Source organism: Fistularia commersonii, chromosome 28 (genome assembly GCF_037954325.1).
Source record: "Fistularia commersonii isolate RoL2024-O1a breed Wild chromosome 28, RoL_Fcom_v1.0, whole genome shotgun sequence".
Lineage (NCBI taxonomy): Eukaryota > Metazoa > Chordata > Actinopteri > Syngnathiformes > Fistulariidae > Fistularia > Fistularia commersonii.
In genome coordinates this window covers 2,425,614-2,442,500 of record NC_141311.1, presented here as the reverse complement: position 1 = coordinate 2,442,500, position 16,887 = coordinate 2,425,614, and the positions used below count along the sequence as shown (strand labels likewise).

Genomic DNA, 16,887 nt, shown 5'->3' with positions numbered 1-16,887 from the left:
TTGAATGAGATTGAATCATTGCACATCTATTTATCCTGTGAACCAGAGGGCGAATATTAGCACGTCTCAATATGACGTGTGAATGAGAGGGTGAACGACCGGATGCTTCCATATTTAACCGATGTTTCTCTATATGACGTGTGCGTGACAGGGTGAACTTTATCTGACACGTGATTTTTTTGTTTGTCTCTCTATATCATGTGAGTGACAGGGTGAACGCTCGTGTCTCTGCATGACCTTGAAATTTCGGAAATCTCTGCATCCGAAATGACTGCACGTCCCTCTACGTCAGCAAAGGCACACAAAATATACCGCTCAAAAAAATAAAGGGAACACTTGAACAACACAATGTAACTCCAAGTCAGTCACACTTGTGTGAAATCATAGTGTCCACTCGGGAAGCAACACAGATTCATTTCGACTTGTTTTAAGGACATTACATCAAAGTTGGATCAGCCTGGAGTTTGTTTTTACACTTTAATTTGGAGTGTGATTCCTAATCCAGACCTCCATGGGTTGATACAATTGATTTCCATTGATCATTTTGGTGTGATTTTGTTGTCGGCACATTCAACTGTGTAAAGAGCAAAGTATTTCATAAGAATATTTCATTCATTTAGATCTAGGATGTGTTTTTTAAGTGTTCCCTTTATTTTTTTGAGCAGTGTATATAATAGCTGCGCCACGTACGCAACACTCACAGACATATTTAACTCATCTTGACAAGGCTGTTAATTTCTGCGAGGCCAAGGGTGGATTCCAATTACCCCTCGCCAGCCACGTACCCGCTTCCCTCCAAAATGCCCAGCTGTTGCCCCGGTGGACAGCTGCCCCGCGGGCAGAACGAATCTCAGCTGTCGGGGGCTCGGAGGGGTTGTTTGCATCGGCCGGTGGAGTCTGAGAGGCTGTTTCCCCCCTTACAGTAATGACGGCCGGAGCGGAGGGAAAAAATGCTGACAGATAGCAGATTTTGGGCAAGATGCTGCGTCTGTTTGTGTGTTTGCGAGCGCGAGGTTCAACGGAGAGGCGACCGGGGTGGCGGGGTGTGTGTGTGTGTGTGTGTGTGTGTGTGTGTGTGTGCAGGATGTTCTGCTTTCTCTCAGTGCAAAACGACAAAACTTGGCTACTGGAAGAAACAAGAGCACATGTTTGGCACGTTGAAGTCCGAGACTGCTAAAATTTAATTTTTGCATCAAAGGTTTCCTACGATGCGTATTCACCGCAGCGGGATCAGTTGAAATACGGTGACTAATGCCTTGCCAAATTCAGGAAGATTGAAAAGCGCTGTTGACAGGATATGACTTTCAACCTATATATTGTTAGTAGTTTCTTCTGTTAGATATTAAAACGCTGACTGGATCCATTTTCACTCTGTTAAAGTTGCGCCACTGGGAGTTTAACGCGGCGCTATTCGTGCTTTACGTCGCAGAGGTCAGATGTAACACGAGCTCGCTTTAAGTCCAACGTTCCCGGGATCAAATAAGGTCCTTTTTTTTTTTTTTTTTTTTTAAATTTATACGCTCTTTGAGCGGCTTTTAATCAGGCAGGACGGCCTGGCAGCCGAACAGAAAGACAGTTGTGTTGTACATAAATTCCATATTGCATAACAAACTAGATTAGGGGGTGTGGAGGTGGGGGTCGGGTGGAGCGGACGGGAGGCAAAGGCATCTCATTACTGCCCGCCGAGGATCGGGGTCTAATCAGACAATGCTGCCGTTCGCTGTTGCGAACCAAGACAACATGCGGAGTCTGTACCCAGAGTCGTTCCCCACGTTATTCAAAGGCGTGTATTTCATTATGACTACTGCGGCGAAGAGTCCCGGAGAGGCCGGCAGCCATTTCCCCGATTGCTTTGTTTTGATCACGACCATCTCTAAAGCTGGAAATCCGCTATAGAGGACGCCACCGAATATTTGGCTGCAGTTAAATGCGGAGAACACGTCTATTGAATGTACCCATCGCAGCAGAAGCTTCGTAACAAACAAAGTTTTATTTTATTTTTTTTAATTTGTTACAGCAGCTTAATAAAACCATGAAGATAATGACTTAGATATCCTTAAGGGTCCATCTGGCCTTAAATGTTCTTTACATTAAGTTAAGGAGATGTGTGCTTGCAGGCTCTCTTATGTTCCTCTGTCGCCCTCTAGTGGCGAAATGTTGCAATTACATCCAAATCATTGGCAGCGCCACAGGTGGCGTGACGTGACCTTTCCTTCCACGCCGCACGAAAGCACCCGCGTAAACGTGCCACGAGCAGGAAGCTTACCCATCAAGCCTGATATTTAGTGCATCCCATTTTCACTGGTGATGCTCTTCAGCCACCTGTATGAATGCATAGATAAATGTCTCACTGATGCAAAACCTTCACTTGGCAAAATGTCACAAAATGAGAAAAATCACGCTTTAAATCTGCACAGTAAATTCAGTTGATTTATTTTTTACCATTTCATTTTTTTAGTATTTTTCCCATTTTTTTTTTTATTTAATTTCAATTAATATAAGTATTTTTAATTATATTTCCACTTTTGACTCCATAGGTTGAAACGCGCGCGCGTGTGTGTGTGTGTGTGTGTGTGTGTGCGTGTGAAAACGCATTGAAGCGCTGCACCTCTCGCTCTTTTTTGCGCTCAAGGTGGAGTTTTCCTCCACATGCATCCCCTTTCTCTCCATCGCGCAGTGATGAGGCTGGTGAAGTGAGGCGAGCACGGAAAGGAGGAAGCAGCCGAGCGATCGCCATCGAAAAGACTCTTTGTTTTGATTGATTTTTTTTTTTTTTTTACACATTTTATTTTTGCAAAATGTCACTCCTACTTGGAGAGCAAACCGCAAAAGGTTTTACGATGCGTTCAATGCGCAGGGGAAAAGGTGGGTCGATTTGAGTTGCAACTTTTTTTTCCCCTCGGCGCTGCAAAATCGAGGAGAAAATCAAATATACAGATTTTTTTTTTTTTTTTTTTGAATTGTGAAGAATGTCTCGCAAGAAGGCGGTGAAAGGCAAAGGCGCGAACAGCCCGAGCGGCTGCAGAGGCGGCGGGAAGGCGGCGTGGAGCAGCCCGAGCATCGTGCAGATGAACGGCGTGGTCCATCCGAGCAGACCCCCCATCAGCAGCAGCAGCGAGTTTTACGACATCGCCTTCAAGGTAAGCCTCTTTCCAGGGAGGGGGTCACTGCTTTTCTAACATAAAAATAATTAATAATAGAAAAAAAAAGTCAGATTTGATCTGAAAATAAACTTCAGCTTGTTTGCATGTGGAACACCTTCCAAATTTGAAGCCATTCATGGCTGCCGCCAGCTGTGTCAATAGAGGATCAATAATCCCCTGCAGGGCTTTCGCACTTGTGTGAACGAAGCTGTGACACTTTAAATCTGCGCCGCTCGGGCTGGGAGGGACCTTCGAGGTCGAGGTCGCCTCTTTCGTCCGACCATCCCGGCTTTTGCGGATCGTGTTCCCGTTGTCTATAGCGCTTCTCAAATATGTAGGTTATTTAGAGTTTTTGACTGGATGGGGCCGGAGGGAGAGGATGCCGAATCACCTCATGATTTGAATGTCTGTGGAGGTTCTCGGTCGTCCAGGTCATGGGGGAATTCTTGTCGGAATCTTCTTGCTTCTTCGCGTAAAGAAATTCAAGTCTAGTTGCCACGACAGGAAGATTTTGCTCCGAGTTATGAATCCGTGTTCTTTGGGTCCTGGAGGCGAGACAGCGGACTCATCCCACAGACTCCGATTCGTTTGCGAACGGTTCACCGACTCATGTCGTCAGGCTCGGCAGAAACAATAACGAGTCAGATGATTCGGCTAAAGGTTCGCTGATTTGACCGAATCACCGGCACAGGTCAGCATTCTCACCGGAAACTACTGAATCAGATGATTCGGGTGAACCACTTTGCTGACTCGAGTCGGCGGACTCATTGTTAACACTAACGAATCACTGACGGAGGTCAACAGTCTCACCAGAAACTACTGAATCGGATGATTCGGGTGAACCAGTTTGCTGACTCGAGGTTGGAGGACTCACCGTTAACACTAACGAATCACTGACGCAGGTCAACAGTCTCACCAGAAACTACTGAATCGGATGATTCGGGTGAACCACTTTGCTGACTCGAGTCGGCGGACTCATTGTTAACACTAACGAATCACTGACGGAGGTCAACAGTCTCACCAGAAACTACTGAATCGGATGATTCGGGTGAACCAGTTTGCTGACTCGAGGTTGGAGGACTCATCGTTAACACTAACGAATCACTGACGCAGGTCAACAGTCTCATCGTTAACACTAACGAATCACTGACGCAGGTCAACAGACTCACCGGACACTACTGAATCAAATGATTCGGATGAACCAGTTTGCTGACTCGAGTCATTGGACTCATTGTTAACACAAACGAATCACTGATGCAGGTCAACAGACTCACTGTTAACACAAACGAATCACTGATGCAGGTCAACAGACACAACTGAATCAGATGATTCGGGAGAAGTTCAATGATGCTGGACTACGAACTCACTTGAAACAATATTGAGTGTCATGATTCCAGTCAAACCAAATCACTGACTTTTTTTTTCGTATCTTAAATGAATTTTCCCCGTTTAAAATAACAGAAAACAAATTCATTTGTTCCGACCCCCCCCCTCCCAAACTCACAAAATAAGTCCAATTTTTCCATGTCGTTGTGTAAAGATGTCAGTTTTTGCAACATAGTCATAATGCCCTCGGAAGGTTTCGTAGCCTCCGTCGATTCTTTTTGCTTTAGGATGGTAAATATCGTGGATAAGTAAGCACAAAAATATACAATGATGCAACACAAGAGATAGGAACACCATAGCAGATACTGTACCAACGACCCGGACGAAGTGTGCAAGGCGTTCAGAAGATGCATCATCAAGATGCGAGGGCGTCATGAAGCCTATTCCAGTTGCGCGCAAAAATTCAAATTTTGGTCATATCATGACACTGACTTCATGACGCTTCGTATCTTAAAGTGATTGGTATCTTAAGGGGCAGCTGTACGCGACTGTGACAACACAAGTGACTCAAGTGAACCGGATCTCTTTCGCGTGCGACTTCGATGAACCCGAGTCCATAAAACGAACCAAGTGTACCGCCTCTGTTCTGCTACACTTACATGAACCTTGAATATTTCTAATTTCCAATCACCGGTCGGTCATTTCTCCGCACGTGTCCTTCGCCTCCTTGTTGGGTTAACCGTCCCCTGATTTTGCCCTTGCAGGTGATGCTGGTGGGCGACTCCGGCGTGGGGAAAACCTGCCTGTTGGTGCGTTTCAAAGACGGCGCATTCCTAGCCGGCAACTTCATCTCCACCGTGGGCATCGACTTTCGGGTGAGTTTTAAGAAAATAAAACCAAACGCAACAAACGCTGCAGATCAGAGTTCTTGTCGCCCCCACTTGTATGCTTTCAGGTCCACTACTTTTCCCGAAACAAGGCCATATATCCTGACGGGATTCCTTTTTTCCTTTTTCTAATAACTTATCCACTGTCTTAACATACCCCGGAGCTGAGAGTTCTTCTTGTTTCAGAAGGACAGCATATTGATTTCTTAAATTAGTTTGACATGCTTTACATTTAAGGCTCCACATGTGCCAGTTAGATAATTCCACATGGACGTCCAGAAGATTGAAACCCCCTTCCGTGTCCATCTCTGTCCCGCCGTCTGTCCGCGGAGACGAGCCGAGGACGGCGTACATCAGCGACCCCCAACCTTTTTTGTATTTTTTTGAAGCACTTTTTAGGGTTTATTAGCTTCATTAGCTAGCATAGCAGGCGCAGACCTTGTGTATCACCTGTTGCGATGAATCTGTAATCTAGGTAGGAATCTTGATATTTTCTTTTAAACGCTGTTTCTACAATCTCATCGTTTGCTCTTTTGTTCCAGAAAAAGATCTCCCGCGACTTTTTTTTCTAGCTCATTTCTTTTTAAAGGCTAGCTTGCGGTAGCTGACGTGTGAAATGACGGGATAGAGTTAAGCACAACCGTAAGGCGAAGACGGAAATAGTTGTTTCAAGATAAACTTTATTGATCCACCCAGGGGGAATCCCTTTGTCACAGCAGCATAACAGTTAAAATGTCAAAAAAAGGAAAATAAATATGAATATAAATACAAACAGAAAGGCAGACAACAGGCGATTGCATGAACTCCTAAACAGGATGTCTTTTCTGCCACTTTTTTATAACCAAAAGTCGTGAAAACAACCAGTTAGTTAGCTCTTATATCAGACAGAAGTATTATTTAACCACATAAAGGAAAGCAGCGTCATTATTTTTCATTTCTTGAAGGGTTTGAATGAAACGGATCCATTTATTCAACACCAACCTCATGTTTGGCTTGTTTTCTGTCTCACTAATGACAGCGCCGTGTTTTCATCCGGGAATTAGCGCTGAAAATAGTTTGAATTTAGATGCGTGCACATTATAAATACTTTTTTTTCCCCCTTATCCGGCCGCACGATAAATATGTTTGTTTTGGGACCGAGCGGGGTCCCCCGTCGAGTAAGATAATACGAGCATACGAGTCCCCCCCCTTCCCCCCGGTGTTTGTCTTCCCATTGAGGGAAGCGCAGAGATCGTTATTTTTAGGAAAAGCTTGTTCAGATCCCTTTTCGTCGGTGGGAATGAGAGGCAATGGCTTCGCGTTGGGATTTGATCCGGTTCCTACTTCAAAGCTTTTCTCTCTTCTTGTTTATTGAGGTCTCATTTTTGTCGAAGCTCGCGCTCCTTCCCGGGATTACAGAACCGCACCAGCGCCTCGTTCGGAGTCAGAACATGAAATGTACATTCGAACTACATTTCCCGTGAAGATACACTTAATAATCCTGTATGACGGAGTGCAAGGACACTTCCATATCTTGGGTATCAACCTCAGACCAATCTCAGAAGCTTCTTTTTGGGGAATCCAAGGTTGACTCAACATCCCGTCCTGCGCAAAAGTCCTGGAAAGTTCTTGCGACGTGCAGGGAGACGTTCAAAGATCCGATCCGATTGATCCCCCCTCGTGACGTCGGATCAATATATCGGCCTTCTCGGTGAGGCTGATCAACCGCACGAGAGTCGAGTCATCGACCCGATCTCCGGCGCTGATTCTTCACCCGTGATCGCGGTTGTAGCCCGGTTCTCTTCAGTGTGGCGCCATTGTGAGAGACGATCAGCACCTCAAGTTTGTAACTGAGGTTGAACTTATAAAAAAAACAAAAAAAAAAGGGAGATAAAGCATGCAGAGATATTTGGTTCTGGAACACAGAGTCAGATTCTTCACTCCCACGCCGCACCTGACTATCTGACTGAATGATTTGCTGCAAAACGAATTCTGCGCCTGAAAGAAATCAGGTTCTATGATGCATGTTCTTGAACCATTGTTGTTTCTTGTTCTTCTTGTTGTTCTTGTCCCTTTCCGTGCATTCTTATCAACCACAGGCGATCCTTGTTTGAAACACGGTGAAATGTCCAGAACGGTTTAGTGTTACGTTTGCAAGACTGCAAAAAAAATTAGGGGGCGGTTGTAGGACTCGGTCAACAAGTAATCTTAAAAGGTCTACATAGAAGTGCATAGAATTTATGGCCGGCTTGAGGCAGGAGAACTGTGTGCCTCACTTAGTGGCTCTTCGTAGCCGTATTCTGATCGCTCTGCGCAAGAAACTAGTAACACACATACAGTTGTTGACAAATTGGACATGTAGTTCAAATAGCAAAAGTGTCTAAACATGTAGTAGTGACATACAGAGAGGCAGCAATACGGTCTTAGTGCAGAGCACGCTGAGGCTCAACAGTTGGCAGCCTCACCACACATCTCCTCCCAGTATTTTAACAGTAAATGTGAAAATCCAGCCATTTTGAATAAAAAAAAAAAACAATTTAAAATTGCTGAAATTAAATGAAAAAATACCGTTATAGTGCAAATCACCGATCAATGTTAACATTTCATTCTTTTGTTTTTTTTGACATTTCTTATTTCCAAGATTGGCAAGTGAGGCACGGCTTCTCCTGCCTCCCCTGACTCCCCCTCACTTGTCTACATCCATGTTGAATTTCCAGGTTGGGGAAAGTGGAGTGTCAGTGTAATGTGTCTCCAAGGATGCAGTGGCCATGAAAGCTCAGTGCACTGCAACCTGAGTGATGCACGTCAACAAAAAAAAAACAACCCTTAACCATAGAAACCAGAAAAGCAATCTCTTCATCGCACTGCACCTTCTCATTTCCACGCTTGCTTTGTGGTACGAGGGGCCGTGAGGGGCCGCCCGTATCCAAGGTATTTTTATCCGAGGCGGACTCGGAGGGGCTAATGTCGTTACACCGCGACTCCTGTGGAGCCGCGGAACGTAAAGCTGATCTGTTTATCAGATGTCTGCGTACAGGAAGGAGTGGTTGTCCTCCGCAATGAAAAACGTACTTCACATATTAACCCGGTGAGACTGGATGGGGCCTGGACGACTGGAATGGAGATTCATTGTAATTCCTGACATGACTCCTAAAAATACCACGGCCTCTTCTTTTCTTTTCTCACACTCTGACTGCTGAAGTGTTCACTTGCTGGACGCCCCCCCACATTCATGTTGTGACGGATGCCTAATCCTGCTAACAATGCTAATATTTGTACTTACCATGCATCAGCAAGATCACTGTTTTTGCTCACTTCCCTGGATTCCTTTTACAATTTCATATACACCTCAAGCGGTGCAAGACATTGTGAAGATTTTAAGCATAAATATTATGTATTATTAGAGCTAGAAAACGCATACGACAGGGTGCTGAGAGAGGAAGTTTGGTATTGTATGAGGAAGTCTGGAGTGGCAGAGAAGTACAGTCATGGCCAAAAGTTTTGAGAATGACACTTTCACAAAGTCTGTTCCTTAAGGGTTTTTAGGTGTTTGCCAGATGTTTCTATGGTTGTGTCATTCTCAAAACTTTTGGCTATGTTTGACTGGTGCAGGACATGTATGCTCACTGTGAGAGAGTGGTGAGGTGTTCTGTAGGAGTAACAGAGAAGTTCAAGGTGGTGGTGGGACTTCATCAGGAATCAGCTCTGAGCCCCTTCTTGTTCGCAATGGCGATGGACAGGCTGACAGATGAGGTTTGACAGGAATCTCCTTGGACCGTTATGTTTGCAGATGACATTTTGATATGTAGAGAACAGGTTTAGGGAAATCGAGAGAGGTGGAGGTATGCCCTGGAAAGAAGAAGAATGAAGGTTAGTCGCAGCAAGACAGAATATATGTGTGTGAATGAGAGGAACCCGGGTGGAACGGAGAAGATACAAGGAGTGGAGATCAAGAAGTTGCAGGTTTTCAAGTACTTAGGGTCAACAGTCCAGAGTGTAGGAGAGTGTGGAGAGGAAGTGAAGAGACGGGTTCAAGCAGGTTGGAATGGGTGAGAAAAGTGTCAGGGGTACTATGAGATCGTAGACTACCAGCCAGAATGAAAGGAAGGTGCTGGAGACCGTGGTGAGACCAGCGATGCTGCATGGTTTGTATGCTGTATGGTAAACTAGAGCTGGAGGTCACAGAGATGAAGATGTTGAGGTTCTCTTTGGAAGTGAACAGGATGGATAGGATCAGGAATGAGTCCATCAGAGGGACGGCATATGTTAGATATGTTGGAGAGAAGGTCAGAGGAGCCAGATTGAGATGGTTGGGTCATGGAAGACCAGAGAGAAGATGGATGGACCTCGTGAGAGAGGATATGAAGTTAGTTGGTGTGAGAGAGGAGGATCCAGAGAATAGGGTTAGATGGAGACGGTTGGTTCACTGTGGCGAAGGGAAAAGCCCAAAGGAAAAGAAGAAGATATTTATGTGTAGGATCTGGACTGGATGTTTGATGAGAAATGATCAAAACACAGTAAATTGCAATTTCAGAAAAGTAAAGGTTATGGACAACAGTCTTGACGACGTCATCTCATCAGGGCTGCTGGGAGTCTTAGTGCTCCTTGTAGAGTCATCCGGGAAGTTGTATGTGATTTTGAGCGTCGTGTAACAACTTCTAACATCTCCGCGGACAATTAAATCCATGCAAAACAGAGTGTGTGACTGCTAACGCTTTACCCGGCCTCCGAACACACGGCGATTGTTTACTAATCCTTTTTCCCAAAGCGCCCGCCGACAGCGACTGCGCTTTGTTCACAGTTTGGGATGAATTTGGAGATTAGTTATAAAGCTGCCAAAAGTAATGTCATTATGACAGAAATGAAGCAAAGTACAAATTAATATTTCTGAATTCTTCCCGTTAAGAGTCGTTTTTTCTGTGTAATGAGGCCGTTATTGAGTTGGTAAATTGCGAGATGATTAAAATGTGATGACAGTTGAACGCACCAGCCCATGTGCTTGTTTGAATATGAAAACTCTGCGTCCGTTTGAATACCGAGGTGCTTTATTTACCCGATCGACAATAGACTGCCCATCTGCAGGGCTTTTATAGAGAAGGCAACACGCTGAGACTTAATGTGGCCTGTAAACACGCCGTCGGCCTGCTTTTTCGCGTTTGTGCACTTACTTGCTCTGCATTCATATGGGATTTAATGTCTGTGTATACGTGCAGATGCAACAGAAAATGGCTTCATTCTGCAGGGATGATGCTTTAGCATTAAAAAAAAATGCTATTATCATAACCACCGTGGCAAGAGGGGTGCTTGAATTACTAGTATTGGTCACCTACTTCGTAATGATCTTCAAATTTAGCCTAATCAGACCAATCATCTTGCACCTTTGCATCTTTGCTTTTGCTATTTTGATGATCATTAATGTTGTAATTTACCCACTTTGATACTACTTATACCAGATATTCATTCATGCAGAGAGACATATGACAATTCACGTCATATAAACACAAAACCATTCACCACCTCATTCTCTCATCACATACAACAATTCACTCATTCATGCATTTTAGAGATCTACAACCATTCACTTCCTCATTCATGCATCATTTAGACAATTCACTTCTTAATATGTTATATCAACACACAACAATTCACCACAAAGAGATATAGAACAATTCACTCCCTCATTCTCATGTCATATAGACGCATTAAAACAATTTACTTGTGCATTTAAGAGACCTACAATTCATGCGTCATATAGGGACGCACAAAAATTCACACGCTCATTCACATGTCATATAGAGAAACATGACAGTTCACTTATTCACGTCATGCGGACACACAACTATTCGCCCCTTCATATGACACATATGACGATTCACCCTCTTATTCATGTGTCGTGTAGACACGCAATAACAATTCACCCATTCACGCGTCATAGAAACGTACATCCATTCACTCCCTCATTCACCTGACATATCAGAATGTACAAAAATGTACTCGCTCAATCACACGTCATATAGTCATATATATATTTATAGTCATATATATATACTGCTCAAAAAAATAAAGGGAACACTTGAACAACACAATGTAACTCCAAGTCAATCACACTTGTGTGAAATCATAGTGTCCACTTGGGAATTGTTTTAACTTGTTTTAAGGACATTACATCAAAGTTGGATCAGCCTGGAGTTTGTTTTTACACTTTAATTTTGAGTGTGATTCCTAATCCAGACCTCCATGGGTTGATACAATTGATTTCCATTGATCATTTTTGTGTGATTTTGTCGTCAGCACATTCAACTGTGTAAAGAGCAAAGTATTTCATAAGAATATTTCATTCATTTAGATCTAGGATGTGTTTTTTAAGTGTTCCCTTTATTTTTTTGAGCAGTGTATATACACGTCATATAGTCTATAACCCTTGCAGACACGCACAGAACATGTATGCGCATATCCAGAAAAAAAAAATTGAATATATTCGGGTATTTTTTTTTCCGTCTTGCAACTTAAGGTGACTTAAAAAGTTCCGTTCGGTCTTCAAAATATTTTTAAAATTCAAGAAAGTGAAACTTTTCGTGCATCAAAGTGTGGCGTTATCGTGACCCGTTTTGGCTCCGGTGAACCGGGATACGTAACGCACTCTCAAACGGAGAGGCGGCGAGTCTCGGCCGTCGGTATCCACGGCGATGCAGGTGGGAAGAGGGCAGCGGGCCGGTGGAACTGCCTCAGAAGCTCTTTTCCTTTTTATTTTTTTATTTTTCTTAATTCTTGAACAACCTCTGAAGTGCAGGCTGCTGGTGGTTTTTCTTTTTCTAGATATTTCAGCTTCCACCTTGAGGTCAGAGCAGTAAGAGAGAGGCGGGAGGTCAGAGATTTATTTCTGTCCTGATGAAAACCCTCGCCCTGGCTCTGCGGGCCACGGATCATCATATTCAAGTCACCTCCGTTGATAAAAGGCAGGATCTACCGGGGTGGAAGCGTCAGACCGGCTCCCGCTTCTTCCAAGATTAATTAGACAGAAGGCAGATTGGAGACGATCGACTTATCGAAATAGGAGAACAATGACTTGCGGAGAACAATTCTGGAGACGCACCTTGTAAAAGTGTGGCGCCGAATGCAATTTGCCGGAGGAGATGACCGAGTCAGTGATTAACCAGCCGCAAGATTCGTTGATGAAAAAGTGATCCGTTCGGTACGGGTGAGGATTCGTTGAGGAAAAAGTTGAACGGTTGAAAAGTTGGCAGTTTAATTTTTTGAGAATCGTTTTTAGACCAGGGGTGTCAAACTCAAGGCCCGTGGGCCGGATTAGGACCGTGAACAGGTTTAATCCGGCCCGCAAAGCTAAAAAATACCAGGTTTGAGGAGTGAATTGAACAATAGGTACATAACAGTAGTTCATATGTCATGATTTTAGTCATCCGGCCCACCTTAGAATAGATTTTCCCCCGTGTTGCCCCTGAGCTAAAATGAGTTTGACAGCCCTGCTTTAGACCTTATCCTACCCTGTGTGTGGTGTGATGTAAACTGATCTGAACTGTGCTGAGTTAGCTCAACTGAATTGGACCGAACAGAACTGAACTGGTCCGTTATGATTGAACTAATCTGACCTGATCTTTACTGAACTGAGCTGAACTGAGCTGGGGTAACTGAACCAAACTGAGCTGAACTAAACTGAACTGAACTAAGCTGATATGATTTGTACTGAACTGAGCTGAGTTAACTGAAGTGAATTGAATTGAACTGGCCAAACTGAACTGATCTCCCCCCTGGATGCTACCTCATCTAGCCTGAATTCCTATGATCTGACTCATCCTTAACTGGCCTGACTTAAACAGAATTGAACTGACTTAGCTAAAACTGAATCAAACTGAGCTGATTTGATCCAAACTGGTCTGACCTGAATTAAGCTGAACTGAATGGATATGAACTGCAAAGATCCGACTCATCCTGAACTCACCTGACCTAAACAGAACTGAGCTGACGTTGTCTGAACTAAACTGAGACGGGTTAGCCAAACTGAACTGAACTAATCTGAACTGATCTGAACTGAACTGAACCTAACTGCTATGATCTGACACCCTGAACTGACCTGACCTAAACAGAACTGAGCTGAACTGAATTGAGCTGAACTGAACTGATCTGATATGAACTAAACTCAACTGCTATGATCTGACTCATCCTGAACTGACCTGACCCAAACAGAACTGAGCTGAGTTAGCTGAACTGAACTGGGTTGATCTGATCTGAACTGAACTGAGCTGAGTTAGCTGAACTGAACTGAGTTGATCTGATCTGAACTGAACTGAGCTGAGTTAGACAAACTGAATTGAACTGAACTGAACTGAACTGAACTGAACTGAACTGAACTGAGCTGAACTGAACCGAACTGAACTGTACAGAACTGAACTGAACTGCTATGATCTGACACCCTGAACCTGACCTAAACAGAACTGAGCGGAACTGAACCGAGCTGATTTGATCCGAACTGATCTGAACTGAATTTAACTGTGCTGATTTGAACCGAACTGATGTGAACTGAACTGAAATCATATGAACTGATCTGAACTGAACTGAACTGCAATGATCTGACTCATCCTGAACTGAACTGAACTGGTCTAAGCTTCTACTCTAACCACAAAGCCGGGATTGAAGGTACTCCCTTGCTGATGATGAGCGATAGGAAACAGGTGCACAGCAGCAGTAGGATTAAAAAAAACAACCTAACCTGCAAAGGAGGGAACACGGGGACGAGGGAATCTTGCAACACCAGGCCAGGAACCCGGCAACCTGGGCTGTGACAGAATCCTCAACGTGGTGTAGATAGCTTCATAACACACCGAGGAGGATCTAAATCGCCCGCGACTCGCATGCATTAATCGGATGCATTTTTCCATCTCTCTTTTTTTTGCTGGCACGGCATTTGTGCGTACGCTTGCTAAAAATATGCTTGTAAATGTTTTAGCCTGGAGTTAAACGCCTCTTTTTTTTTCACTCTTTAAACTAATTCCCACCAGCAGCGGAGAACAGGGCGAATTTATCTTGGCTGGAAACTTAATGAGTCCCAAATGTTATTTACTGAGAAATCAGTGTTGTCAGCTTGAGGGAGGCCTCTTGTTTCTGTTTGTGCCGGGGTCAAGAAGCTCGGCGGCGATTTCTGTGAAAACGCTCTTGAAGGAAAATAAAATAAGGGGGAGGAAAGGAAATGAGGAAAAGGTTTTATGTCTGAAAATGAGTGTTTTTCTGTCTCTCTGAGAGACTGAATGGTTATATTTCTCTGAATGATTAGATCAGATAAGACTTTATTGATTCCCATAGGGGGAATTCATTTGTCACAACAATAACAATAAATAAATAGATAAGACAATTACCTGACCCTAATAGATTAACGCTGAACTGAGCTTAGCTGAACCAAACTAAGCTGACTTTGGTGAACTGAACTGAACTGAACTGAACTGAGCTGAGTTAATTGAAGTGAATTGAATTGAACTGACCGAACTGAACTGATCAGCTATGATCCGCTCTGACCCTACCTCATCTAATCTGAACTGAAATTATTTGATCTGGACTGAACTGAGTTTAGTTAGCTGAACAAAATTGAACTTAACTGATTTGATCTGAACTTATCTGAACTGAACTGAATCGCTATTATCTGACTCATCCTGAGCTGAGCTGACCTAAACAAAACTGAGCTGAACTAACTTAGCTGATTTTGCTCAACTGAATTGTACTGAACTGATTTGATCCAAACTGATCAGAACTGAGTTGAACTGATATGAACTGAACTGAACCTAACTGCTATGCTCTGACTCATCCTTAACTAGCCTGACCTAAACAGAACAGAGCTGAACTGGTCCGAACTGAACTGAGCTGAGTTAGCTGAACTGAGTTGAGCTGAACTGATATGATCCAAACTGAACTGAACTGAACTGAACTGAACTGAACTGCAATGATCCGACTCATCCTGAATTGACCTGACCGAAACAGAACTGAACTGAACAGGTTTGAACTGAACTGAGCTGGGTTAGCCGAACTGAACTGAACTGAACTGAACTGATCTGAACCTAACTGCTATGCTCTGACTCATCCTTAACTGGCCAGACCTAAACAGAACTCAGCTGAACTGGTCTGAACTGAACTGAGTTAGCTGAACTGAATTGAGCTGAACTGATTTGATCCAAACTGAGCTGAACTGAACTGAACTGCAATGATCCGACTCATCCTGAACTGACCTGACCGAAACAGAACTGAGCTGAACTGGTTTGAACTGAACCCAGCTGGGTTTTGCCGACCTGAACTGAACTGAACTGAACTGAACTGAATTGAACTGAACTGAACTGAACCTAACTGCTATGCTCTGACTCATCCTTAACTAGCCTGACCTAAACAGAACTGAGCTGAGCTGGTCTGAACTGAACTTAGCTCAGTTAGCTGAACAACAGCTGACAATTAAAAGGATAAAGACAACAACAAGAATAACAGAGTGACAACAACAAAGATAGAAATAGATAAACAGGATGAGAATGGAATGACAACAAGAAGGATAGATAACAATCGCTAACTGAATGAGGACATGACATGTGTGAACGAGTGAGGCATTGAGTTAGCGGTAGCACCGATGCAGTCATTGTCGCGTGCCGTCCGGACTAATGTTGTAAAATCTGATGGCCGTGGGCACAAAGGAGCGCCTGAAGCGTCGGGATAAACCGTTAGCTGAATGAATGAGATGTGAATAATTTATTTCTCCATATAATGTGTGAATGAGAGGGTGAATAGTTTTACTGCGTGTCTCCATATGCCTCCCGGGCGACAGCTGGGCTAAGAAACTTCTGAGGTGTTATTAGTATTCATGGAAAAGTGATTGTCTTAACCGTCCTCCCGGCCTCTCAGCCAATCAGGTCGCACTTCCTTCATGAATAAATGATGTTTTAGCCGGAACGCATCAAATCCAGCATATCTTTCCTTCACACTCTGTATGTGTGTGTTCCCTCCAGGAAAGTGGACAACTAGAACAGACTGTATTAGATTGTGACCGGTGTTTCAGTGACATGTAATTTTTGTAAATTTATTTTTTACCCCGTTGTGCTGTCGTCAGTCACCACAGGTGAAAAGCGACGGACAGGTTTACACCTGGAAATCTAATCCATCAAACTCTGCAAAGTCCATGCACGAGACCTTTGTCTTCATGATTAAGGTCCACAGTGGACAGGCAGTCAGGGAAAGGAAGCGGAGGGAAGATTTTCGAGGTACCGTGTGACTTGAAATGAACCTTTTTGTCTCCAGCGAAGGATCTCACGCCCCGTTCATTTGTCAAAATGCAATATCTGTGACTGTCGTGGTGGAGGTGGCCGCAGAGAACGTAGCATCTCCATGACTGCGCTGACCCACCTCACTTCCTCCCTGCCCCTCCAGAGGTCTCTCCGTTCATATTTCCACTCATCAAAAGTAAGGATGGTGTAATAATAATAATAATAATAATAATAATAATAATAATAATAAAGGATCAACAAAGTTCTCTATAGGGCTCGCAGCCAATCATCTCGTTCCATCCAACC

General features: G+C 43.8%; 1 protein-coding gene across 2 annotated transcripts in view; it reads left to right on the top strand.

Moving 5' to 3' along the window:
- The first annotated feature begins 2,643 nt into the window (after window positions 1-2,643).
- The window catches only part of LOC147217157 (ras-related protein Rab-26-like), a 59,225-nt gene continuing 44,981 nt past the window's right edge, over window positions 2,644-16,887 (top strand). The window contains exons 1-3 of one of the 2 annotated variants that reach the window (XM_086176531.1): window positions 2,644-2,865; window positions 2,969-3,140; window positions 5,234-5,344. In XM_086176531.1, the coding sequence (XP_086032657.1) occupies window positions 2,970-3,140; window positions 5,234-5,344 (282 nt within the window). In that variant the 5' untranslated portion in view covers window positions 2,644-2,865; window position 2,969. Of the gene's footprint in view, window positions 3,141-5,233; window positions 5,345-16,887 lie in introns of both variants that reach the window. The other variant, XM_086176530.1, reaches the window with a different exon arrangement.